The sequence below is a fragment of the Gymnogyps californianus genome, chromosome 8, assembly GCF_018139145.2.
Source record: "Gymnogyps californianus isolate 813 chromosome 8, ASM1813914v2, whole genome shotgun sequence".
NCBI classification, from domain to species: Eukaryota; Metazoa; Chordata; class Aves; order Accipitriformes; family Cathartidae; genus Gymnogyps; species Gymnogyps californianus.
In genome coordinates, this window is record NC_059478.1 from 17,009,047 (window position 1) to 17,035,501 (window position 26,455).

At 39.0% G+C, this 26,455-nt stretch overlaps 1 protein-coding gene across 1 annotated transcript in view; it reads left to right on the forward strand.

Moving 5' to 3' along the window:
• Window positions 1-420: 420 nt before the first annotated feature.
• ABCA4 (ATP binding cassette subfamily A member 4) overlaps window positions 421-26,455 on the forward strand; it is a 74,828-nt gene continuing 48,793 nt past the window's right edge. Inside the window, exons 1-11 of the mRNA XM_050900640.1 lie at window positions 421-486; window positions 4,325-4,418; window positions 4,940-5,081; window positions 7,000-7,139; window positions 9,950-10,077; window positions 14,396-14,593; window positions 18,849-18,938; window positions 19,323-19,563; window positions 21,064-21,203; window positions 22,323-22,439; window positions 23,219-23,416. Of these exons, the coding sequence (XP_050756597.1) occupies window positions 421-486; window positions 4,325-4,418; window positions 4,940-5,081; window positions 7,000-7,139; window positions 9,950-10,077; window positions 14,396-14,593; window positions 18,849-18,938; window positions 19,323-19,563; window positions 21,064-21,203; window positions 22,323-22,439; window positions 23,219-23,416 (1,554 nt within the window). The remainder of the gene's footprint in view (window positions 487-4,324; window positions 4,419-4,939; window positions 5,082-6,999; window positions 7,140-9,949; window positions 10,078-14,395; window positions 14,594-18,848; window positions 18,939-19,322; window positions 19,564-21,063; window positions 21,204-22,322; window positions 22,440-23,218; window positions 23,417-26,455) is intronic.

Here is a 26,455-nt window from a genome sequence, read left to right on the forward strand (position 1 = left end):
GTTGTAAATCCATTTTTTCTTGGAAAAAATAGTTTGAAAGCACAGATTTAATCTGATAAATGATGCAACAATTAACTGTTTTCATTACTTGCAAGCCCAAGTTAATAGCTGGATTCAATGTCAATGACTTCTTTTCATTCGAAAGAGATGCTTTTCCTCTCCATTGCTTTTTGGCACTGATAAATGTGTCACAGGAAACAGCCTCCAAACAAAGGAAAACCACAATTTTTCATGTATGATAGTGTATCAAGTGCAAAATTAAATGGTTCAGACAATGAAAGGAACCAATCTCTATGATAACATAATCTTAAAATAAGAACAGAAAGCTGTTATTTTGCTCTGAGGTTTGTTTCAGCTGTCAGCTGAGAAATGGCAATGCATCCTTTGCCACAGGTTAACCAGAAGCGTTGATGCAGAAGAATGAGCTTCTTTAGGCAAGTCAGACTTCTACTCTGGAAGAACTGGATCCTCCGGAAAAGACAAAAGGTAAAGTATTAGTCTTTGGATTTTGGCTTTGAACCATGCTCTCCACTGGATGAAGTGACTGCTACATTTATCAGCATGTAAAAATCACGAATTCCTCAAAGAATCAAATGTGATCTTTGTATGGGCCTGCTGTCTGGGATCTTGTCTAGTGCAGTTTGCAAAGCTGCTCTTTACAGACTAAACACAGAATACTTGTATTGGGGTTTTCTTTGACAAATAGTATTGTGTACCAGGAGAAGAGTTGTGGGTAGTAATATTTTTGTATTTTCACATAAAAAGATCTGCTGTTAGAAAACATCATGGACACCATTCAGCTCAGGGAGGTTTGATTCCTAATTTTAGATTTGCTGCTCACACCCAGCTGCTCTTAGACGTGAATCCAGTTAGTGCCTTACAGTTCACACAGATTTTTATCTTTTTTAATATGGCTGAATGACATAAGTAAAGTGAAAATCAGAGAAGTATTTTAAATCCTTTCAAATCCTCTTAGATCTTATGATACTTCGTCTTACAGAAAATTTATCTATTACTTTCCACCTATTTCATCATTGTTCTTTTTCCTTTTTTAAAAATTTTCTTAGAGTCAAACAAAACCTCAAACTAGGGTCTCGGTCATCTGATGTACTGCAACTACTTCTGTCCAGCAAAGGAAGTCCCTTTGGCCTGGTTACCAGGCAAAAGAAGTCCCTTTGAAGTCCCATAGAGATAGACTAACTGTTTCAAACTAAAAATAATACAAAAGTACATTAGGGCATCTGTGAAGCTGTAACAGTCACGCAAACAATTTTGCCATAATAAGAGATCAATAGGGTCAAACTGAACCATGGGATGAGTTGAAATGCTTACCTATGCTGACCTGATTTTAGTCATTAGGAATGACTCACGTGCTGAAACTTCCAGGATAAAAGGATTATCTGATTTTCTTCATAGACAAATTGAATGTCCTTTCTTTCACAGCTTCCTGGCAGACTTTCTCCCACAGTCTACATTGCCATCAAGAACTGATGCATATAATATTGCTAGCTCATGATTTAATACAGTATGAAAGTCACCAATCCATACTTGAGCTAAATTACACCAACTATAAGGACCCCTTTTTGAAACTGAACTTCAGTTATTGATTGTAAAGGAGCTGTAGTAGTTTAGTTCTCAAGTTCAGAAAAAAAAGAAAAAGACAACCCAAACAGAAAATCCACGTCTTTCTGATCTTCAAATGTGTATACTGAGAGAATTGGAAGCCACTGTTTTTTAATTTTTTGCAAATGGATCTGTATGTAATTCTTCAGTATTTTCAGTGTATGAAATACTGTTTTATTTGGGCAAATCTGCTCAGATATGTGACCCAAAGTGCCTGCTTGGGTTTCAGGAATTATCTTTTTTTCTTGTTTATTTTTTCCTATAGAATTTTCAAAAATGTTAACTTGGTGTTTCCTGGTGTTGCCAGAGATCCCCTTCTGTGATGATCATTCCTAGCTTGTAAGCACAGTGATTTAATCCGCAACAGAGAAATATTTTCTCCACTCTGAAGAGTAAAATACTTTACAACAGAGTCAGTAAAAATAATTTCCTTTTCTAAGTATATAAACCTACCTGCTTATTTGTCCACACAGAGAAACAAGGTAGCCAAACCAAAAATCCATAATGTCAAAAGTAGGTATAAAATGTGTTTTGGGAAAATCAGCCTGGTTTTTGTTAACCATCGTGCAGTACCATAAATGGAGGCATATCCAATCTTCTACTCAAGTTCGTCATTTAGTCTAATCTAATTCACAAGAGGAAAGACTTCATTACAGAGTCAACAGTTGACTCAGCCAATTTAAGCTTGTCACATTTATATGGTCTTATCACTGTGCTTGGTCCATTACAGCTCTGGCTGGATATTATGTTTCTCTGTGCATGTTGCTGGGATTTCTGGCTGTTTATCTCGTGGTTCTGCAGGCTTATGGGCTGCTTTCTGATCCTTCTAGTGAGTTCTGAGACACCTGTGTGTCCTCAGGAAAAGGATCACAGGAAAGAATCAGAGGGCTAACAGCACTTGGTCCAACCTTATCGCGTGACACATTGTGTACCAGCTTGAAAGAAAGCTTCCCTTGTGCTTTAGCCTTCAATCCCTTCCAAACTAGTTAGCTCAGACAGAAAGGTATTACTGAATTCAAGTCTGAGGATTTTGTTTTTCCTGGGAATGAAGTAAGAATCAACATCTCAGCAATAACCCAGATTAACTCTGCAGCAAAGACAACAACCAAGGAGTCTCTCCAGTTCTTACCCGCCTGAGTTTACGGGTGTGTAGTGCTTGTCCCAAATGTCTTATCAGATGCATGGCAATGGGTGTTAATCAGACCTTGTGGACCCCTGTTGAGAAGGGTCTGCAACACTGTATTCTGAGCTGTGCACATCAGCTGTCAAGGAGAAGAGCTGTACAATGGCAGGTTTCCTTCTCTAATAATTGTGTCATCTGCCCTGTGCTGCTGGTAAGATTTTGCCTGGCTTTAAAAATATCAGGCATGCACAACTTCCTAGGTGGTGGTGGTGGATTTTTTTTGTTGTTGTTGTTGCTCTATTTTAAAAAAGAAAGCCTTAAGGGAAAAAATGTGAAATAGGAAATGGTTGCCTGGTGTAAAGCTTTCTACCCTTTTACTGTAAGCATAAGCTGTGCTTAACTAAAGCTATTAGACAAAGTTATAGTGGAAAAAACAGGGCAGCTCCAAAACCCTGTTCTTAATTATGCTGTGGAGTATCTTTTGCCCTGCATGGCTCAGTTTGGGGAAAAAAAACATTCACACGTGACCCATCTTGTCTCTGGCTCTGCTGCTGTACACATTATTGTTACGTATTTGGTGCCTGATCAAGGAGGCAGGAGCAAAGGAAAGGAGGCAGGGAGGGCTTTCCTGTGCACGTGCTACAGCCTCAGTTCTGGAGAGAGTTTGTCCTGGCTCTTGTAGGAGAAAAAGTGCCACGTGGCTGGACACAAAAATCCCATAGCTGGTCCTCAGAGCCCAAAGCCTGTGTCACAGGATCAAAGGGTTGTAGTTTCAAACCTCTGCCAAAACACACAAAGGCAGTAAAACAAACTGAAACACAGGAGTGGAGGAAACAGACTGAAAACCAGGCAGGATGTTGCTCTGTGGTAAAGCAGTGCCCTTGATTTTCTGTCATGACTGGGAGCTGGTGACCATTCTAAGTGTATTGAAAGATCTGGGCAATAAAGTGGCCTTTGATGGGGTCTTCTACGTAATTGAATAAGGTGTTTGATCTTAATGTATAAATTTCTACCTGTATTAGAAAATTAATAATGTTGAAATGAATGATGACAAAAAGAAGCAAAAGTAAACATCAAAGAATGTAAGCTTATGCTAAAGTCTTTTACCTTTGGGTAAGCACAGTGCACTGACAGCCTACTAATGAGCCCAGCATTGTGAAATTGTGGATAACCCCCCCCCCCACATTCTGTCGCTCTTGCATCTAATCCTTTTTTCCTGTATTGTTATAGAGTCATCCACTTTGGATAAAAACTATTTAGACTTATATCTGATCTATCTGGCAGTTTAGTACTACCTGCCACCTCTTTTTACCTCAGTCAGGATGCTTAAACTTTTCTTTAGAAGAGGTGGAGAAGCCACTGGGTTAATGGTGATGCTTCATGGGGCTCTGATGAAATCCTTGCTATTTTTGGGTGTCCTTTCCAAATGGTGAAACAGGCAAGGGATAACCATGGGCACATGCTGCACTGGGCATTGCTGCTGTGAGAAGGGGCCTCAGCCCTCTAGTCACTTAATGACTCTATACGTGGTTCATCTGTAAAATTTTTTTTTTAATTTATTTTTTTCTTTTTTTCCAGCTTCGTTTTCTGGTGGAGCTTGTATGGCCTCTGTCATTATTTCTTGCCCTTGTCTGGCTGAGGAAAGCTAATCCACTGTATCGCCAACATGAATGTAAGAACATTTAAGATTTTTTTAATGCTCTGACTTGTGCTAGATAATGGCTAGAAGTTCTCAGACAGAGGCACTGGGACCTGTTTGCTGAGTATTATTCTCCAGTGGCAAAAGAACAGCCTTTGCTTCAAGTAGTTTAGTTATTTATAGCCATATATTGTAAGAATTACCAGTGAGAAGGAAAAAAAAAAAAAACTCCAGTTTTCCTGTGAGGTGCTTTGTGGTCAGACTTACATGAGGTCTCAAGATTCTATCAAGTTGTAGATTTCTGTAATTCTGTTACTGAGAAAGTATTGCCTCACTACTTATTTAAAAAAAAAAAAGCGCAGAATTTATTTCAGTTGAAAATAGCCATATTGCTTATATTGGTGACTTTTTTTTTTTGCTTAGTAAAAGAGAAACCTATATGATTTCCATCGCGTTCCTTCTGTAGTGAGCCAACCCACCATGCCATTTAGATTCACACAGGCTGCATTAGAAAAGACACCTAATAATTTATATTTTGTGTTTCTGTACTCTAGGTCACTTCCCAAACAAGGCAATGCCATCTGCAGGAACACTGCCATGGTTACATGGCATCTTCTGTAACATGAACAACCCCTGTTTCCGCAGCCCAACCCATGGAGAGGGTCCAGGTGTTGTGTCCAACTACAACAATTCCATGTAAGCAGAGCTATATGTGTGAGACTGGGTTGCAGTAATACAGGCCTGCTAGGCAACGGCCGGTAGCCTGCTCTTGGCACCTATCGAGCATTCATGGGCATGAATGATACAAGGATAAAGGACGGAGTATCCTCAGCCTGCTTAGAAAGGTTCCTCAGTGCACTGAGGGATATTTTAAAGAATTGTTCTGTGGTGTGAATGAAAAGGGAAAGGTGAGCATTTAAGAAGACACCGGGGTGCAAATACTGGAAGACAAAAATTTTCATTTCTGGCACATCAGTTTGATTCCAACAATGGTCAGTAAAGTTGAAACAGAGCTCATCATGGTAGGTTTGGGTCTTTTCGAGAAAGGGTTCAGTTGTACTAGTCTCTAGGAAACACATGTTCACTTAATAAAATCCATCCTTTCTATTATCTACTGCTTAGTGAACGTCTCAGGACAAGTCTTTTTGATATCAGAGTGTGAAACCCCTAAGCTTTCTTTTCTCATCACTTGAGTTGTCCCTGCTGAATAAGACCTCTGATGAAGTAGCAGCAAAGGAAAATCTGCACTGCCACTTCTTATGTAGCACCTGGTTTGGCTATATACTTGTGAGACTTTAATGAGCATAGTAACCTTCAGATACTAAGCTTATTAACAAAATAGGAGGATGGGAGATTTCCGGACTGTTAGTGAAAAAGAGCTGTGGGAGTGCTTTATTGCATTGTTTGTTATAGCTGAGTCATGAAAGACAGCATAGGAGACAAAGACTCTTAGAGTAAAAACCTGTTAGAATAGCTATAAAAAATGCTCCAAATCTCCCTTTGCAAATAGTCAGCTTTGGAGCATCCAATGATTAAAATTCATGAGCTAACAATGTCAAGGCCATTAAAGCTCCAGTCATGCGAAAGTCCGTAGCTTGGAGTTAACTTAGCATTTGACCTTTTGTTCCTAGTGAACAGGATTTAAAATAGTCAGCTGGACTTTTTTTGTGGGGTAGAGTCAATCACACAGTGAAGCTAGAGGGTTCTGTGTTCTATACATTCTGGCTTTTCTAGGTTGCTTATTACAGAGCAAACTGTCCCTTTGTGAGTCAGAGTAAATTCAGTGCATTACAGAGGAAGCAAATACATTGTGTTTTCTGAAAGAATTTAGTCCTTCCTGTTTGCTGTTTCCTGTAAGCTAAAATAAGTCATGAGGACTGAGATATACCATTCCATGTATGGAAAAACATAACACCGTTAAAGAAATGTAATGGCCTCCCCTGCTGCTAACAAGAATTTTTTTGTACTTGTTTATAAACACAGGACCTGATTGCATCCTTGCTTGAACTGCATGTTCTAACCCAGAACCAGTAGGTGAACAGCTGCTTGTGACAGTTTGTCACTGCTGTTTTCCTGCCTCTCCTAGAAGAAATGTTTTGAAGGGACCTAAACGCCACCCTTACGTTGGAGGGGACTGAGCTGGGAGAGGGATGAGGATTCTGTGTCTGAGTGATTCCGTGTCACTTACCTGGCTGAGCAGGGCTGCATGTGCCCCAGGTGCCCCATCCAACTGCTGGAGCTGAGCCTGCGCCAGAACCAGAGCAGATTTGCACCATAGCTGTGAGGTGAATGCTGTCTGGGGAAGGTCCTGTCTCCCCAGCAAGATCAGCATGGCTAATGAAGAAAGTGTATGAGAGGGCAACCTTGTGCAACACCAGTAGCACTCTTAAACCTTCTGTGTACTTCCAAATCTAACTGAATCCCACACCACCTGAAACTACTCTGTTGTCACCACAAAACCGAGCTTTGAGTTTCAAGACTGAGGACAAAATAATTTATTTTTTCCTCATCCCAAACGTGGAGAAAGTCAACTTCCCTTTTTTTTTTTTAATGTGAAAGTTTCTCAAGAGTCATCAGTCTGAAATTATTGTTGGTTCACTATTTCTTCTTTCAGCCTTGCAAAGGTATATAAAGATGCTCAGGAGCTCTTACTGGAAGCCCCTGAAATCCGTGACCTTGGCAGAATCTGGGAAGAACTGATCATTATGACTCAGTTTATGGAAACAATGAGAACTAATCCTGAAAGAATTGCAGGTAATTGTTTTGTCTATATCCTTTAGACTATTGAATTTTTCCTTCTGAGAGCTGACTAGTAGTTACTCTGCAGACTGACAACATTATAATGTATTTAACATGTGGCTGTTACTCTGCTTACTGTTAGAGAGGGTAAGTTAAAAGTCATCCAGTGTTGTAACAAACACCTTTCATTTGAGAGAATATAACTTAATATATAACTTATATAACATATATATATATATATAATGTAACTTAAATAACGGTAGACAAAACTCAAAACACGGATATCTCATCACTCAAAGTAGAACATGTGAATGAAGAGATTTCATTAATTATTATTACAGTAGAGGCAGAAGCAGTAAGAAAGCGCCACTGGAAGATGCAGAGGAATGGAAAGCTAGGAATATGCCTGAATATATACTAGGAGCATAACCCAGAGAAGAGCTTGGAGACGCTTTGTTTCAAGTGTTAGCTGAAATAGGTTCGGAACAGTGAAGAAGAAAACACTTTCTTCTTGTTTTGATGATGTGTTTAAAGGGAGAAAGCATTGCACACTACTTACAAACAGGATTGCAAATTATATGACTCCATTAATTGTTTACTTAAAACAACCTGCCAAACTCAAAACACAATCCTGGGGAAAAATAGGAAATGGACTAATAATAAATTTTTAATTTAATATTTGGGCTTTAAGTACAGAATTTGAAAAGATACTCCTAAAACTAAAGGCACAAAAATGGACAGACTTTGAGAATTGATCTGTCCCATTCTCAAGTCCTCTGCCACAGGAATAATATTCTTATTAAAATCAAATAGTCACTCTCCATATATTTTTAATAAGATGCGTATAAACCATCTGATACACATGCTCCACTGTCTTATCAGAGGTTTCTAACTAGAAGTAAAAAAGGGACTATCTCATTGTAAATGACACTGAGACAATCAAAATGCCCCAGAATGCAAACCACAAGAACTTGAGTAAAATCTGAGCTGTGATTTGTACGCAGCTATAGAAACCAAACCCGCCTGTTTAGAGGTGAGGACAAGCATGACACACCATGAGTTTGCAACATATTGCTAAGGGACCACACCCCATGGTTTGCGAAGTTGCCTTTGCATCCTGTGTCAACTTTACTCAGCATTTGGAAAATAGAGTATGTTCCTCCCCACTCCTGTGAAATACAATGTTAATGCTCTTTCAGAATCTATGGGGTTTTTTAATGTGTTTTACTTAAAAAAATAATAGATGTTTGGAATCTCCTGTTTCATAAAACAAAATAATAAAGTCAGTTCTGGAGCTAAACTAATAAAATGTGAATTGCCACATTTTTCCATACAGAAAAAGGCACTGCAGAATTGACTATTTAAGTTTTCTCTGTGTGTAGCTTACTACTATTGCCTGTAATCTTAACAGAACATTGTTATAGCTGTGAAGTTGAGCAATGAAAAATTAACAAATGTCAGAAATGAGATTGCTCCTTCTCCTGATTCATTAAACTAGATCTACCTCTTGAGTCCTCCTTCCTTGTCCCGTTCCCCCTTGCACTGATACATTTGACAAGATGTGTTCCTGTAGTGCGCTTTTTCCTCCACAATACCTGGGTGCCAGGAAAGGCATCAGTGAGAATGAGGGACAGGCCCCTACTATTGTTTTCAGTGTTTACTGCTTGAATAAATACGTGGAGGAGCAATTGAAGAAGTTCTGCTCAGCCCCTGCAGCTCTAGGACAGAATATGCTTATTGCAGATGAATTGTGGAAGTTAGTTGTCAAACTCTGATGAGACTCTACTTAACTCACAGAATGGAGACACTCAGCAGCAAATTTGTGCGTGTTTATGTGAAGATGTCTAAAGCTGCATTCCCCATGTCAGTATGATACATGCTGCTCCTATCAGTTTCAATTGCCTGTTCTAAAGACTGGAAGAACTAGTGCTTTTCAAGCATTCTTTACCAAAGTCTGTTGATGCTATGTGAACTACCTTTAATAAAGGCTGTGGTATTCAATGGACGTGAGCAACATTCACTTTCCAAGCTTTCACTTGGACCATACTGAGGCAGAATTCACACTGATACTGATTTGTAACAGAGACAAGTTAAAAAAGATTGGCACTGTTTGACTTTAAGAGCAGCAGTATTTTGAATATTGTTATAATTGGGATTAGGGAAATTTGGAGCCTGTCATGTGTGTTTAATTTAACAGTGGGTAGTCTCATTGGTTTGCCTGAAGATTTGCCAGTTTTTAGCTTAATAGTTGGTAATCTAGTTTAATATTACTATTAAACTACAAACAACTTATGCTTCTCCAAGGAAAATGAGTTTTTTCTCTTGAAAGATTTTCGAGGGGGCATTTTTGCAATACTATAGAATAATATTAACTAGCTAAGATTAATTGACAGCAAGTGATAAATTAGTGTAAATGTAAAGGGTTGGCTAAAGTTATTTACACAAGGCCTGGAAGAAAGGACACTAACAACAGTAGCACACTTGAATCTGAACATTTAAAGTAAAGCATTACCTCAGAAAAAAGGCAGACACTTTCAAATACAGTCAGGGATGCTTTCAATACTTCTGTTGCTGAAGTTCTAATCTGAAACATCTTTGAGAGATCAGATATTCAGTCAGAACACTCAGCATTTTCTGATGATCATTCCCCAACAAAGGATTAAAACCATTTTTGAATTTCAAAAATAGTTTTGGACCGCATTAGTCACTACTAAGTATATGAGCCAAAGTACATACTTTTTGCAGGTTTAAGCCAGGGTATGAGTTGTTCTTTAACTTCCTTTGTTTGGTACCTCACTGATCTCTGCACTCCTTTCTTCGTCCAGGAAGAGGAATACGAATTCTAGACATTTTGAAAGATGGGGAGACCCTGACTTCATTCTTGCTGGAAGATGCTGGCCTCCCAGATGTTGTTGTTTTCCAGCTTATTAATGCTCAAGTGCGCCCTGAACAGGTGGGTAGAGTACAACAGGTACCAAGCTGTTATCTGTGTGGAATGCAATCTCTTGAGTTGTATGTGTGTGTATATGTGCAGCCTCAGTGAGGGCCTTGTGCCCAGAATACCTGCTGCCTTACAGGTTGTTTGTACAACTTCTGCCCTTGTTTTTTGTGAATCTAGAGGAAGAGATGTTTGTTTTGTCTTTAAAAAACATTTTGAATATGCATTAAATATAGATATTTGGTTCGATGCTGTTGCTCCCAAATAACGAGCATCAAGAAAAGATACTGCCAAGCAATGCATCTGTCCCCATGATTAAAGACTTGGCTCAAACACGTAAGACAGCTGTGCATCCTTTTGAGACAGCAGTCCTGATGAATAGCAGCAGAGAACTATCTGAGGTTCTTAATTTAACATTTAAATTCTCTTCCCCAATGTCAGCAGAGTGATACGGTGGCTTTATGGCATTGTCTCACATGAATAGGTGGGAGGAGAAGCAGACCCACTTTCTTAGATTCTGATTGAATAATAGATCTGCTCAGAAAATTCAGAGTGAAAACTGCAGGTCAAATCCCTCCTGAAGCAGCTAAGTAGGGGACTGTGTTTGACCAAGTCCAGGCTGTCTCTGCCTCTGCATGTACTGGTGGCTGGGAGCTCTGCAAGGAATGCTGTATTAATGAATGTTGCTGAATCAGAACTCTGGAACAATTTCTACACTGCATTAGTGTGTGGGTGGAAGCAAGTGAATAATTGAGGCTGAAAGACACAATTCCTCTTTTTCACTGCCACATAAAACACAAATGCTGGAACTGTGTGTGGCCAGAAAGAGGGAGGACATTAACGAACTTGCACGCAGTTCCTTCTGTGCACCACAGGTTCCAGCTGGTGTGACTAGTAGCCAGATTACTTATCTGCTGTATTCTTGATTAGTACCAGGGGAAGCCCTCCCCTCTCCTCCCTTTGTCATGAAGCAATACCACAAGACCATACCAAAGCCGGTGTCAACTGATACATCCCACTTATATTCGCACCTCTGTATCAGCTGAGATGGTGAAAATTTTCTTCTTTGCTGTTTGTGACAAGAAGAATATACACAAATATCCTGCTGGGCTTCTCTTTCCTTTTTTGTCCCTAACCTCTTCTTCGTCAGAGATCTGCTGCGCCAGGAGAACTGTGTGCTGCTGTGTTAGTCTCTATTAGCTCCCCAGTGGCATTCATTCATTTACTGTTAAACGCTCTGCCTGCCAGTGTACGCGGGACTGAAGTTTTCAACACCATCACCGAAAGTATGATTGAAACCTACTGGGACATGGTGTCTTTCTGCTGTATTTTCTGTGCTGATGTAGAAAGAGATGTAGTTCTCTTTACGCTGGAAATTAAAGAAATCTGAACATCAGTTAGAGAGGAAGCTGGTGTTAAATACTGCTTTTGCTGTCCTCCATAAAGTTTTCTTGTTAGCAGTAATGACAGGGATACAAGATCATCCCACAAGAGCTGATTTACAGCTATGAGGAAAGAAAGTGCTGTGAACGCTTCCTCCAAGAGCAACTGATGCAGAAAAACTAATCTCATAATTTTCAAAAGACCACAAGAGAATTATTTTCAATAGGAATTGAACACTTGATCTCCTATGGGAGATAAATCGCTTAATTCCTATAGACCTTCTTGATAAGCAAGTTACTTGGGCTGGACTTAAGGTTGGTTGAGGTAGAAGTTGCAGAGCCATGACTGGAACCTAGATCTGTGGTTATCTTAAGCCTCAGCCATGATAGTTCATCTCTAGTTCTTCATGCTGCTCTACCCTCTGCTTGCTGGCATATCGCTGTACACCCTCTCCCCCTGGCTCTGATGGCACAGAGCTGATCAACCTGAAAGCAACTTGTTTACAAGAGCCTGCCTGTTGCCAACGGCTGGCTGCAGATCTATGTCTGAGCTGCCTGGGAGTGCAGGAAATGACACACAGAGCTGAAAGGTAAACCTGATCAAACAGCCAACTAGCTGAAAAAATAATTTGGACTTCATCTTGCCAGCTTTGGCCAAACAGTGACACATTGATTAAAAAAAAAAAAAGAAAAGTATTGAAGTTTTCCTCTGAGGACCTGCTTTTTTGAGTCATTCTGAGATAAGGATAAAAGACTGATGTTAAAACACAATAAGAAGTTCAGGAAAGATTGGTAACAGCCCACCCTACCGGAAAAATTGGAAGGGCGGAGGTTTGTTGTTTTTCTAATCTGTTCATGAACATTCTTGAAATGCAGTTATAGTTTGTAAATAACCTCTCTTTTTTTTTTTCTGGGTTTAATCCTTCTCAATGATGTTAATGTCACAGTTTCCTCATTTCACAAGTCAAAACAAGGTTCCCAGGCTGCCTTCCTGTGCAGCTCAGTTTCATTGGAGTTCACACTGGATGACAAAGATCATGCCAGATCAGGTGTATATGGTTAAAAAATGCTGTTCTTTTCACACATATCCCCAAGACGAAAGTGACTGAGCAAATAAGCAAGTTCTTTCACTGACATAAAGTGAGTTAAATCCAGTTCAAATGTTCCAGTTTGAGGGAGGGCAGGGGTGTTTGGTTTTGGAGGTTTTTGCAAGTCAGACTGTATCTGTCAGTTGCATTTCCTCTTTTGCATTCTGCCTGTCTCCACACTGTCCAACTTGCATTAACAATGCCTTTATATGGGTACAGCTGCAGTGATGATAGTGACAGTACCTCTCAGATACTTTTACTAGAAATTCACACCTTTTTTTGCATCATAATTCCAATACACAATCTGTGTGTAATTCAGGTGCTTTTTTTGTCAGCTGCAGCTCCATAAGCTGAAACTCAGGGCAGTCATAGCAGACAAAATACAATGTTGTGCTAGACCTCTCTTCCCCTGCCTTTCCCATTCTGAATGCTGACTTTCCACAGCCACACTTGCAGTTTTATTGGTAGCTTCTGACATCTGAAGCATTTAATGAATAACTCCTCAAGCTTGAATCCACTTTCCAAAGCAGCTGAATTATGTTTTTTCTCATTCCTCTGGGTTTTTAAATATTTCTTTTTACAGGCACCACCAAACAAGTCTCAGCTGCTAACTATAGGAGATTTGCAGATAATTTTGATAATGTTCAGAATCTCTTAGATGGCCTTGTTAATTTGCTTAGATAGGAAATAAATGTGCACCTATGTCTGTCCTGGTATCAGTGTGGTGTGTTTGTTTTGATCCAAATGTCTTAAAGACTGGAATGCTCAGCAGATTATTTTTCTAGAGAAAATTATATTCTGTGTAGATTTTGATGATTTCTTTTTCTATGCAGCTTATTAAATTCATTTAGCCTAATGATACTGTGTCAGTGCATAGTTCTTGCTTGCTTGAAAGTCTGTGTTCGTCTCAAACACAGTATGCATTTACAGTCATCACAGTATTGTGAGCTTTTTTCCTTACAATTTGTACTGTGAAAGGAGATGGACAGAGGATGGGAACATTAGCTTATGAGCGATTTCCAGTGCTGCTTTTTGTTATATTGCCATGTATTCTGTCCATTATCAAGCAAGTAGAACTGAGTCATAGCCTACCAAGAGTATTCCATTACAACAATGTAAATCCCAGGTAAATCTACTGATTTCTGTGGAGTTATTCTGCATTTACATTGGTTTAACTACAAACTAATCTGTTCCCAGTGGTTGAACACTGAAGATAATAATTGTTTTTTTCTGTTCCATGTTTATATTAGAACTGGTAATCAGTAGATGGGTGTGGTTTAATGTAAAATGGCTTTGTAAAGCCTGGCTGTATGCCTGTGCACAGTGACAGTGAATAATGGCTGTGGGGAAGCATTGGGGTGGAAGTCATAACTGAAATAAAATACTGAGGGAAATCAAGCTTGAGAATCAGTGGAACTGGCCTTTTTCTCTTAGAGCAACGGACAGCAAAAATATAACTAGCCTAAACACGAAAGGTAGAGTGATGTGGCACAATTGGTTGGTCCTGGGGAAACACTTTCCAGCCAGCCGTAGCTATCCCTCTTTAACCACAAGGATGGGTGGCACGGCATCAGGTGTGCTTAGATGACAGAGAAAGGGAAGAAGATTCACAAGAACTTTTGCAATGAAAGGAAGAATCACTCATGAGAAGAGGAAAAACGTGACTGAAGGCAAGGTGATCTAGCGTAACATCAAGTGAAGGTGGTTCAGGAGTTGATGCTTCAGCTGACCACATCCTTCTGCCGTTCATGAAAATATTAGCAGGGGCTGATATCAAGGTGTCCACTTTTGATAAATCTTTAATTGTTCCTGAGCAATATGAAGGTTCCACAACAGTAAATGAAACATTGTTTTTGGTTGCAGTTTGCCTACGGTGTCCCTAGCTTGACTCTGAAGGACATTGCTTGCAGCCAGATGCTCCTGGACCGCTTTATTATCTTCAGCAGCCGAAGAGGTCTCCCTTCTGTGCACAAGGCCATGTGTGCCTTGTCCCAGGAAAGCCTACAGAAAGTAGAAGATGCCTTGTATGCAAATGTTGATTTCTTTAAGCTATTTCAGCTGGTAAGTATTAACACAATCATCGTGCCTTATGTTGTCATTTTTTTGGCTATGGGCATTTTTTCATTGCCCTTCAAGAATTTTCTTTGTAATACATTACCAATGTTCCAAGTGGTCTTTGTTTATTTACCTCTGCAAGTGTAAGGTTATGGATGTGTGATCATTAACTTACCATCAGCAGGACACTAGACAGTTCTGAGTATGCTTTGGGATGAAACAGATGAAATTCACAGTACAACAGAACTAAAAGATTCAAATGCAATTTTAAAATCAGAGTGTGTGTGGAACTATTATCTGGTCATTCCAGTCTGTGTAGCAAAACAGTGTGTGGCAAGACCTACAAGGACCTTGCTGAGGGTTCTGGAAATACCCCATACAACCCATCCTGTCTTTGCTCCATCCAGCATAACAGAATTTTATGCTGAAGTCAAAACCATGATGCAGCTTGAGTTGGGATAGCCATATGAGCCTTTTTTTTAAAAAAAAAAAAACCAACCCAAAACATTTTGTACTGGCTTTCATCACCCTCTACAGAAGCTTTTCCTTACCTCTGTTCATTTTCATTGCCCTTCATGCTGTTCCTGTTTCTACTGTGACCATCTTGCCATAAATTAACCACAACAGCAACCTTGGTTCAGTATGGAGATGATATGCCATTTATATATATATATTTGTTATTATTTATATTTTATTATATATTTAAAAGTAATAATATTAATATATGTATTTATATATATAATGGCATACTGGTGGTTTTTATTTTTGCTTTTGTTCTCTGTTCTTTTCCTAATATTTTTCTAATAGTCCATTTGTATTCTGCACACTGAGCTGGTGCTTTCAGAGCACTATTCATAAAGACTCCAAGGTCTCTTTCCTCATGATGGCAAACTTAGAGCCCATCATTGTGTATACGTCTTTTGTATTTGTTTTCCCCATAATCATGACTTTGCATTTTTCAACAATGAATTTAATTTGCTGTTTTTCACCTTGTAACTTAATGTCATGAGACCATCACATTGTCAGTTTGCTGTATACAGCAGGATATATGAGCAGCTGCTAAAGTTACATAGAAAGCATTGATCGGACTTTTCTGCCACAGCGGTGTAACATCATGATTAATTTAATATGGATTTTATTCAGCTTTGAGTTGCTCAGAACTGGGAACAGAGGATGCCAGAAGCTTTAATTAACACACAAGCCAAATTACTGTTTGATTATTGTAGCATTGACAGTCATTCATTGTGCCCATGTGATTTTGCTAATCCTGATAAGAATCTGTGGTCAGCTTTTGAAAGCTGCTGCTTTCCATTTCTAAAAATATACTCAGATATTTTCATATATCTGATTCTTGCTGGAAGTAGCAGAGAATTAATGCTACAGTACTTCTAAGATAGGTTTTCAGCATTTAAGGGCTTCATGTGAATATGCACAGTGCACTGCCCAGCTTTAAAATTAAACTGCTAACATATCGTGACTTTGCTGCCATATCAAATAAAATGGAAAGACGAGATTTGATGAAGCAGTCATCTACGTTTAAACAAAAATAGACTCACATGGGAAATAGGAACATAAACCTGAAACCAAAATCTGGAATTGTGAAAGACTGAGTGTTCAGATGCAGGATTACGGTCTGGTCTGTTACTACAAGATCTGTCTGCCAAGACTTCCCCCAAGTACTGGAAATCTGTGTGTTGGAAGGATATCCATAGCCTGATTCCCAGTGGGTTTTAATGTGCACCCAGCTGTGGAGAAGAGGGATTATCTTTTCATGATGCCTAGCGCAATGAGACCTCAAGTTGGTAGAAGCTTTCCCACACTCCAATCATTATAGTTGCTAAATAATAATTTTAATATATTTCTGGTTTTTTTTGAAGGCAGAAGTCCCCCTTTTAAATCAAAATCCATCTCAGTTACTCCTGTTAAACTAAAAGGTAGACTGTGCATAAGCACTCCTTGCCACAGTCATTTTTACAGTGTGTTTCACCACTTTGAAATTAATGTTTCTTGTTGAATGTGTGAACAACATATTCAGGTATGTATGTGCATAAACATACACTCAAATCCTTCATGTGCTCATGTATATCCTCTAGGGGTTTTTGCCAGAAATAAAAGCAACTCACATTTTTGATAGCAAAGCAGAGACAGAAAAACAAGACCCTTCCTTTACTGTCTGTCTGGCTCAGCCGCAGCAAGGAAAATCAGCCTCTTTCTGGAGCACTGCTGTTCTTGAACCTGCCTGTTTAAACTTTGTTTGAAGTTCTTTAAATCTTATAAATAAATGGAAATAAATCTTTAATACCTTATTGCAATTTTGGGTGAAGATAAGCAGTTCTTCACTAAGCATAGACACGTTGCTGAAACAGCTGCTTTGATCACATGCAGTTGATATGTAGTCAAACTGAGTGTAAATCTACACTGTTACATGTGCAGAATGAATCTTAAAATTCTGCATTAGTTTTAAAACTTCTGTGTTAGAAATACTTGTATATTCAAGACCCAGGTTATTTTCTGCTCTCTTACGCAGTCAGTCACTCTGTGCTTCATGGTCTTCAGGCTACAGTTGTGTTGTATAACCAATCACATACCAGAATTTGTTTTTGCAGAGCTCCTTGTTTGAGTAGGGCTTATGTTAGGATGGGCAGCTGACTGTGGGTTCCAGAACCAGGCCTTCTATTGTTGGAAAGAAACTCTTCAATATTTATGCTCTTGCTTTTTTTCATGACACCATATTCACTTCTAGTGAATATGAAAATAGTTGGATAAATATTCTGGGGAAAGCTTTCATCTTCCTCTGTGCTTAGGGTCAATAAATGTTTCTTGTTGCTCTGATATTTAAGTCAGATGAGAGTTGTAGTTTGTATATAATGTCTGCCAATCCTGTCTTATGTGTGCTTCTAGAGAACATGAACTAGCTGAGTACAAATTCAGTCATTTTAGGATGTTTCTATTAAGACTCTGATTCATACTGAATGCCTCCTGCAAGAAACACGTTTGCTCCTAAATATTATAATTTTGCCCCCATTTCTCTTTTCTTTTCCCCTAGCTACAAGAAGGAGGTTCTTAATTCCATATTTATCCCAGGCTTTTCTCTGGTTTGCTTCAGATTGTTTACAATACCTGTTGCCCACAGTTTCAAAAAGGCCAGGTTAAGGCAAATGCTCCAAGAATCCTGTATAATCTTTGCAGAGACTGGCTCCCCTTGGGGGACAAAGGAAAAGTGTATTTTGAAGCATTGTGTGTGTATACTTCCTGCCTGAACTGCAAGTGACAGATCAGAACATGCTAACATAAGCTTTCCATAAAAACTCTTGCCTTTGTGATTCCCTGCCAGGTACCTACACAGTGCAGCTGTCTTCTGCTTTCTTAACCACCTACTGACTGAAAGGAATGGCAGAAAATCAGCAGGGTGTATAGCTACACAGTTTTGGGGAAGTCTTTTTAGGGGCTTATCTCATTAAATATTACAGTCTAGCTATCTAAAATTCCAGCTTTATATTTTATTGTAATACCAGAAGAAATAGATTCCTGAGAAAGCCTCAAGAGTGCTAACTCCAAGCGCACATGTGATTCTTTAGACAGCTGACAAAGAAGGATGCAGTGATGCAAGCAAAGTGGTATGTGACAGCACGCCATGGTGTCACCTGTTTCTTAAGAAGCCAGTGATAACTAAAGCGTTAACTTCTGCTGGAAAGGCCATTTGGCCAGTCTGCAGGAGCCTGGAGAACTAATGGTTTCTGTCAGATCTGACAGATGGCAAGGACCAGACTGTCTCCAAAATCAGGAAATCTCTCAAGTGTAAAGTACTACCAGTTATTTACCTCCATGGCAAATGGGGGCTTCTGTATCACAACCTTTGCTAAATTCAGAAGTTACCAAGAGTCTATACATCTCACTGGAAGAATAGCCTCTGTGAGAAGCAGCTTCTCAGAAATCCCCATTCCTGCATTCCTCCTCCATTTTTTGCACCTTTTGGCATGGTGGGCTTAGATAAACAGAACAAATCCCAAGCTATATTTTCAGTGGCCTGTGACTGTTTTAGCCTCTTATTAGTAAGAACACTTACACAGGCTGCTGTGTGAGTCTGCACGCGGGTACTGGATTTGTGGCCCTGCAAGGCAGGCTTACAAGTCTCACTGTTCCAAATAACTCAAAGTATTTGAGCTGAAGAGATGCCATTTGGATTTTCTTCTTTCACTGTAACAGCTGTTGTCATGTAGAAACTATGCAAAACTCATCTGTATTTCTGATGTATTCACAGCTTCCCACTGTGTTGGACAGAAACTCACCAGGTGCTGACCTGAAGGCTTGGGGGAGGGTGCTGTCTAATGTGTCCCAAGCAGTGCAAAAAGTAAGTGGTCTAATAATAGATGACATCACTTTTCTGGGTAGCACATAGTCCTCCTTTTCCTTTGTTCTTTTTATGTTCCATTTACCTGCTTTATCAGAAAGAAAATAGACTTGTTTGGGAAGAGCTGATTCTTTAGAAATTCATTTTTCTCTCATTGCAAAATAAATGTAGACATAAGCATTGGCAATTATGAAGCATATTCTTTTCTTCAGAAAATACATGAGAGAACAAGAACTGAAAATGATGCGTGTGACCAGGACAGAGGAGATAAAAGGATGAGGTTCTGATTGCATCCATATTTTACCAGTCTGGGCACAACTGAGACCTCACCAGATACTTACCTCCTTTGAGGGTGGCGATTAACAAAGTCTTGTCTTGCTGCAGCTAGCCAGGAAGCCAAGCATTCAGGACCTTTTGATGGTTCTGCAACCATTTGTACAAGACGGAAGGCCAGAATCTTTAGGCCGCTTGGTGAGCTCCCTGTCTGATCTTTTCTGTGGCTACCCAGAAGGAGGTGGATCCAGAGTGCTTTCCTTCAACTGGTATGAAGATAATAACTACAAAGCTTTCCTGGGGATTGACTCAACAAGGAAGAAATCCAGTTATCTTTATGATAATACAACCAGTAAGTTTTTTCCACCAAATCACTACAGAGACTGTAAACAAGTGCAACTTATGTTAGAATACCACTGTTGCTTTTATAAAATAACATTTTTAAGCAGTCGATTCAGGAAATTAGAGACAGGTGAAATGATTTTACTTTATACTTCATGGCTGGAAGCAGAGAAGCCCAGGAATTGAGACAGAAATATGCGTTTACCTTCAATATGAAGGCAGAAACATCATCATCGGCATAATTAAGACAGTCCCTCTGTCTTCTAATATATGCTACTGATATCAGGAAGAACTAGATGCTTCTGAAGAAGGTTCAGGAAAATACACTGCTGCATTCTGGAACTTTTACCCAAGATAATTTTTTTAAAATCTCTCAACTTTATTGACGGCCTGGAGTACAGGAATTTTAAAATCTCTCCTTTTAAGTAATTCTCAATTTGATACATGGTGGCTGTTCTCTTCCTGCATGAAAGTACATATATTTTGTAGCAGTAATGTTCTACAGCATAATTAAATCTTACATAGAAAGTATTTCAATTTACCAGTTTTTGTTGCTTTGATTTCCTCACTTCTTGCTATTGCAGTAGGAGAGAATGCAAAAAGGAACCAAATTTATCTTTTCTACCATTCGTTATTTTATCTTTTTATGATGTCCCTTTCTGTTTGCTATTTAGTTTTTCTTTACATTGAGACCACCAGCAATTTTTTCTGTACTAACAGCTATATTATAGCTGGTAGTAGACTTCTGTGTCCCTTCCAGTATGATAGATATGGTTGCATGGTTACAAAGTACAGGTGAGCACTTTGCCTGTAGAGAGACTCCTAGCTTTCACTGTTCGTGTTGATACTTGGCTCTACTTATGTCTGAATCTTCAAAAGACCTGTAAAAGGCCCAGTACTCCGTTTCTTCAGCCAGGGAACAAAATAGTTGAATACTATTCAAGTAAACTAATTACTTGATAGTGCAGGAGCAGGATAGAAATGTTTACATTAAAATGTTTAGTTCTAAATTATTGTAGGATCCAGTTCTGAACTGTTCTGGAGTTCAACATCCGAGCCTGCTGGATCTCCAGTCCAATAGTTTATACTGTGTAAGAATTAACCACTAATAGGAGAAAAAATAGCTTTGTATCAGTATCAACTACAATACAAAAGAGCTAAGTCATTAGGAGAAAAACAGTTAGAGCTCAAAATTTTTTAGTGAGATCTGAGCTGTCTAGTTTCCTTCCATTTGAAATACCTTATAAATAACAGCAGCTTTCAAATGGTTACATTCATTTGTTTGCTCTTCCAATTTCCATGATGTCTACTTTATAACTCCAATATGTACTTAATAGCCTTTCCCATCTGTTCAGACGCTGTACTTCTGCATTGCAGAATGTGCTTAACGCATTCAGATTCAAAATGCTTTAAACTGTCCATATTGCCAGTAAAAAGCCCTGCAGGGCGTTGTATATATGATAGGATTTGAGTAGGGTTACATAAAGACTGTCTTTCTTTCTGTCTTTAGCACCCTTTTGTAACGCATTGATCCAGAACTTGGAATCAAACCCTTTAACCAAAATAGCCTGGAGTGCTGTGAAGCCCTTGCTGATGGGAAAAATTCTCTTTGCTCCTGATTCACCTTCTGTACGGCAAATCCTAAAGAATGTAAGAAGTTCTGAAATACAAAAATGTATATTTCTAAAAAATTGCATCCTAAGAAACATCTTTTGAAAAAGTGACCCAGCTACCTCAACCTAATCAGATTTTCTTCTCAGAACTCCATTTGTTGTGATGGTCATCAGAGGGAGGGACAGTTACTCTTTGTTTAAAAAACAGGAGACAGATCTTCACTGATTCATCCCATCTTGGCCCACACTACATGCTTTTTCCAGCTCAAGTAGCCTTTTGTTGGCATGATTCCACATTTACACTAGTAAAAATAGTAATGTTTATATATATTTTACAGATGTAGGAACATCAGCAGCTCTGTGCCAGTCAATATTTAAATGGGGCAGCTATGAGGCTTGGATAGACTTATTGAGACCTAACACTGAGACATTACAAACCAATAGCAACATCACGGTTTAGTATTATATATGTTGAAATGATAAATAATTTTCACTTCATGAAAATAGAATGGAGCCTGGAGTCTTCAGCTAAGTGCCTGAAGTTGGGTGAAATGAATCTGAGCAGTTAAATTGAGGTCACATATGACCTAGGTTTTGGCCACCTCATAACCAGCAATTCACTTCCTCTCAACATCTATGTAAGGCACAGAAGAACTGCTGCTCGTAGTTCACACAGGAAAACATCAGATTTACAGCAACCCAACATTTCAAATCTTACTCTCGTAGTTAAGATATTAGTTATCTGTCTTCTCCAACTGCCTCCCATTTATTCATCTACCCACATCATCATCTTTCTTTTTAGTTCTTAATGGAGAGAAATAGTCAAGGGGAAAAAGAGAGAAAGAAATCATTCTACCTAAAACCTGAGTATATAAAGGAATTAAAGTTAACTGGGGTTAATGTGCACTTGTTTTTTCCATTACATATGCAACAGAAATTTATCCAAAGTGACTTTGATTACAGTTGGATTTTACAAATTCTTTTTCTGAGGATTATTAACATTTCTGCTATTTTAACAAGTTTATTAAATATTGAAGGTAAAAACTACAACATTTGTAAGTTACAGGTTTCACTGTCACTGAATGGCTGGATCATAAATTCCGTTTGTTTATCTCCTTAGCTTTCTAATGCTCTTTTCTGCTGTTTTGTTCCTCAGGCAAACTCCACATTTGAGGAACTTGAACGCCTCAGACTGTTAACCAAAGCTTGGGAAGAAGTAGGACCTCAGCTGTGGTACTTCTTTCAAAACAGCCTGCAAATGAATATGATCCGTGTATGTTATAACTTAGCAGAGATCCTCAGTAAGAGCAGCCTTTCACCATCCTTTATTTTTACTAAGGGAGAAGATAATTAATTTGGAAGGTTTGGCTGGAAGCACAGCCTTTGCAGCAAGGAATCTGTGGCCTTTAAGGCTGTTGGACTTGTTACTGGGCTTGGTTGGAAGGCTAGTCTTAGATGCATTACAGTGTCTCTGTGACAAAACCTCCGATCTGGACACTCTCTAGGATCTGGCTAATGACTTCTTAATAAAGGCAGCAATTGCTGCTTCCCTGTCTCTCCAGAATGTCCTTCAGGAACAGACAACTTGATTTTCTTGGGTTCTGCATAGGCAAAGAAGGCAGTAGGACTATGTTTTTGCTGGGCCCAGCAATTTACTGCCTTAGGAGATTGCTTATTTCCACATCCTTTAGATCTGATTTTGATCAGCTGCAAGTAGTATCTGTAGTTCAAGTTTATAAAGCAGTTCATACTAGAGAAAACATTTGTTTTTCCACACTCTCTTATATTAGATTAGACATTTATTACAGTTATCCTCTTGCTTATAAGGAAGCAATGCAATAAATAGTCAAGGATAAATTTCTTGTCATGCATTCTTCAAGTCTCACCTCCAGTTCAGCTATGCAATTGCCCATTTATAAAATTAGTTCTTTAGCATACCCTTTTGTACTACTTCACAGCTCAGAAAGAGCTATGGAAATGGAAACCTTTCTAGCTAAACAGGGCATGTGAAGAGGATCACTGTAGTGAAGCTGTCCTGATGTGTTTCCTCAGGACTCTCTGAAGCATCCTACAGTGAGAGACTTCTTGAACAGCCAACTGGGTGCTGAAGGTTTAACCGCTGAACACATAATCAACTTTCTCCACAATGGGTCTCCAGGGAGCCGGGAGAAGGGAATGGCAGACTTTGACTGGCGGAATATCTTCAGCGCTGCAGACCAAGCTCTGCGTTTGCTCAGTCAGTATCTGGAGGTAAGGTCAGCCCTCCCGCTGCTGGGAATACTTGTAAAGAATATCTTAAAGCAGGGTAGGCAGTACTTGGGGTCTGTGGCAACAGACAAGAAGGTTAAAATCATAAGACATCTTCATTTGTTTCAAATGTAATCTCAATATTAAAAGCATGTTTTTAAAATAATACAGCAGTACAAGAACATGAATACTTATTATTATGAAAAAAATCTTCAGTTTGATGATCCCCAAATGATGTATTCAAAATGTTGGTTGAACATCTGAACACACTTTGATGCTGAGAGGCAGAAAGTGAATGCAGAACCTCAAGGAAACGTTTTTTTTGTAAGTACTAATAACTGACAGGCCACTAATTTCAGCAAGACCAGGCCCAGAGAAGCTAATAGTCCTTTGGTAAGTCCCCCTTCAGGTTTTTAAGCACCTGATCAAAATTCCATTGAAACCAATGAGGGAGTTTCCACTTGTTCTGTAGCCACTTCTGACAAGACATCTGTGTCTCTTTCCTGGAATCTATACCCCACTTCTCTAGGGTGCTGTGGTTTTAGTGGGGCTCTCTGGGGCTTTTTGAGAGCCACAGTGCAGAAAGTGAGGTGAATTTTCATTACGTAAATAAAAAAAATGCTAAAAATGTAGGTGAAAATATCGAGCCATTGTAAAAATACTTTGGAAGATACTTTGAGTAAGAGGTTACTCTGGTATGGGCAATCTAACTTACTGATGAGTTCATCAGACTCAGACTAAGTCCAGTGCAAAAAAGGTTATAATTTTTTTTAGAGGGCTAGGCAAACTGCTGCCATCAATTCCTTTCCAGAGCTGGGTAAGTGACACCAGGAGGTTTTTCGTTTGGGGTTGGTTTTGGTTGGTTTTTTTTTACCCTGTATATTTCTGATTGCAGGTAAAGATGTGTTTGGAACTGGACCTGAGATGGGGTGGATTCCTCCTAAGTTAGAAAAATTAAATTCCGACTGTTCTTTGTAAACTTATGAGCCCAGGCAAAACTAGTGAACCCTGCAATGCTGGGACCCTGCAATGTTGCAGATTAACTCCGAGAGTTTAAAAAACTATTGCTGTTGGCAGTAATAATACTTGGGAACTCAACATTTAGCATCTGCCATATGAGGGTCAGAGTCTTCATAGAGATGAATTACATCTTACAAGCATCTCTGAAAGAAAAGTAAATATTTAGTTATTATTTGATGGTTAAATAAGCTGACCCTCAAGCTCACAGAGAAAATTGATACTAAGTGTAGGCAACAGGACCAAGCCTAGCTCTCTAATTCCAATCCAGTTCAGTCTAAAAGACCATTCATCCCCTGCAAGAAGGCAGGAACTGAGAGTTTATCTGCCTTCCTTATAGCTATTACAAGAGGGAACAATAAAGCTTTTGCACAAAGCTCTGCTGATTCTTCTGATGATCTTTTTGCACCATGTTAGCAGAGTTATTTCTTACTCAAGCTGAGTGAAATATATTGCTTGCAGCAGGTCAGTGCTGGAACATCCACAATATCAGGGCAGTTACTGTAACTGGTAATAGATCTTTGTGTCCTACAGTTCTTTGTAATGAGCTTATTCTTTTAAGTCTGCTGTTTACACTGAGTTGTTAGCATTTCAGAATGTTTTCACACTGTGCCAAGCACAATGGGAACAAATAGCTCTCTTTCAGGGACACCCTACTCCTTACCATAGTATGCCATGAGGTGAGGTGTGCTACCAGCAACTGTCTTTGGAGACTCCAGATCTCTGCTGCAAGCTGTGGTGCAGCTGAGAATCTCACAAATTATGCAGTGGCTGCTCATCCTCACCACCCCAAGAATTTCCTGTTCTTCCCTTTGATTACCTTAGGCCACAGAACAGCTAAACTGTTTGTGAGAGCTACTTAGTCACCTCTTTATGCTTATTATTTTCTGGTTTTATCTTCCAAACCTGTTCTTAGTATTTTAGTTTTGGTTTTCCCATCTTCATTGGACCATTTTAAACTGTTAAATAATTACTGGGAGAAGATCTGAAATAAATTTACTGAAGTAGTTGATGAATCAATTTTGATATGGTGAGGTTTATGAAGGCACAAGCTGTGTTGCAATTCACTGAAAAAAGCCTACGTAGAGCACACAGCCTTTGTTTTGAATGCAATTAATGTTAAGAGAAGCTTTTGGCTAGTAGATTACAATATAAAATCTCTTTTCACTTTCAAATTTTGTGAATTATTGCAACACTGGTGTCTTAGCCTATGTTCCTCTACAAGCTTTGGTTTCATTCTACTCATGCAGAAGATCTATAAGCATTTGTGTCTTCTGTTTTGAACACTTGCTGCTTCCTTGGCTGGACCCGTGGATAAGAGCCTATACTGCTCCTCATCCCAGTCCAGACACTGTCTATTCTGCAGTGAAAATCTAGACAAGATCAGTTGTCTGTCAGTACTATGCCAGTGCCATTCCCACAGATTCCCCTGGAGAACTACATGAGTTCTTCTGCAGCTCTGACACGTACCTTGAAAATAATTTGTCATAACAAAGAAACAGCAAATAGTCCTCCAGACACTGCAAAGAACTCAGTTAGCTGTGGGATAAACATATCACAAAAAAAATAATACAACCTGAGCCATTAGTCTAATTTGATTTCTTTTCTGGAATACAAACCAGAAAGTTTTTCTGCCTTATTTTGCTTTCTGATATGAAATTCTATGTAGTTTAATTTTGTAAAGCAAACTAGGAGAATGAACATTTGCAAAACACCAGGAAGAGTAAAGCTACAAAATAATAAAGTTATCAATTTAAGCACTGTTTTGTTTTGCTGCCAGTTAAAAATATATTTTCATATAGATCCCATTAAACTGCGATACTTCAAATTTTAAAGGAAACAGAGCATGATTTATCACAGGGCAAGGTTAAATAAAGGAGTCTTTAAGATGTCTGCCTATTAAATAACAAGTTGCCTGTATGAGCACTTTGATGTGGAGTAATTTTTGGTTATTGACCTGCAAGAGATGATCAAGAAGATAAGATCAAACAAGTTAGCCTCCTGGAATTTTATGAAGCAAGGTAA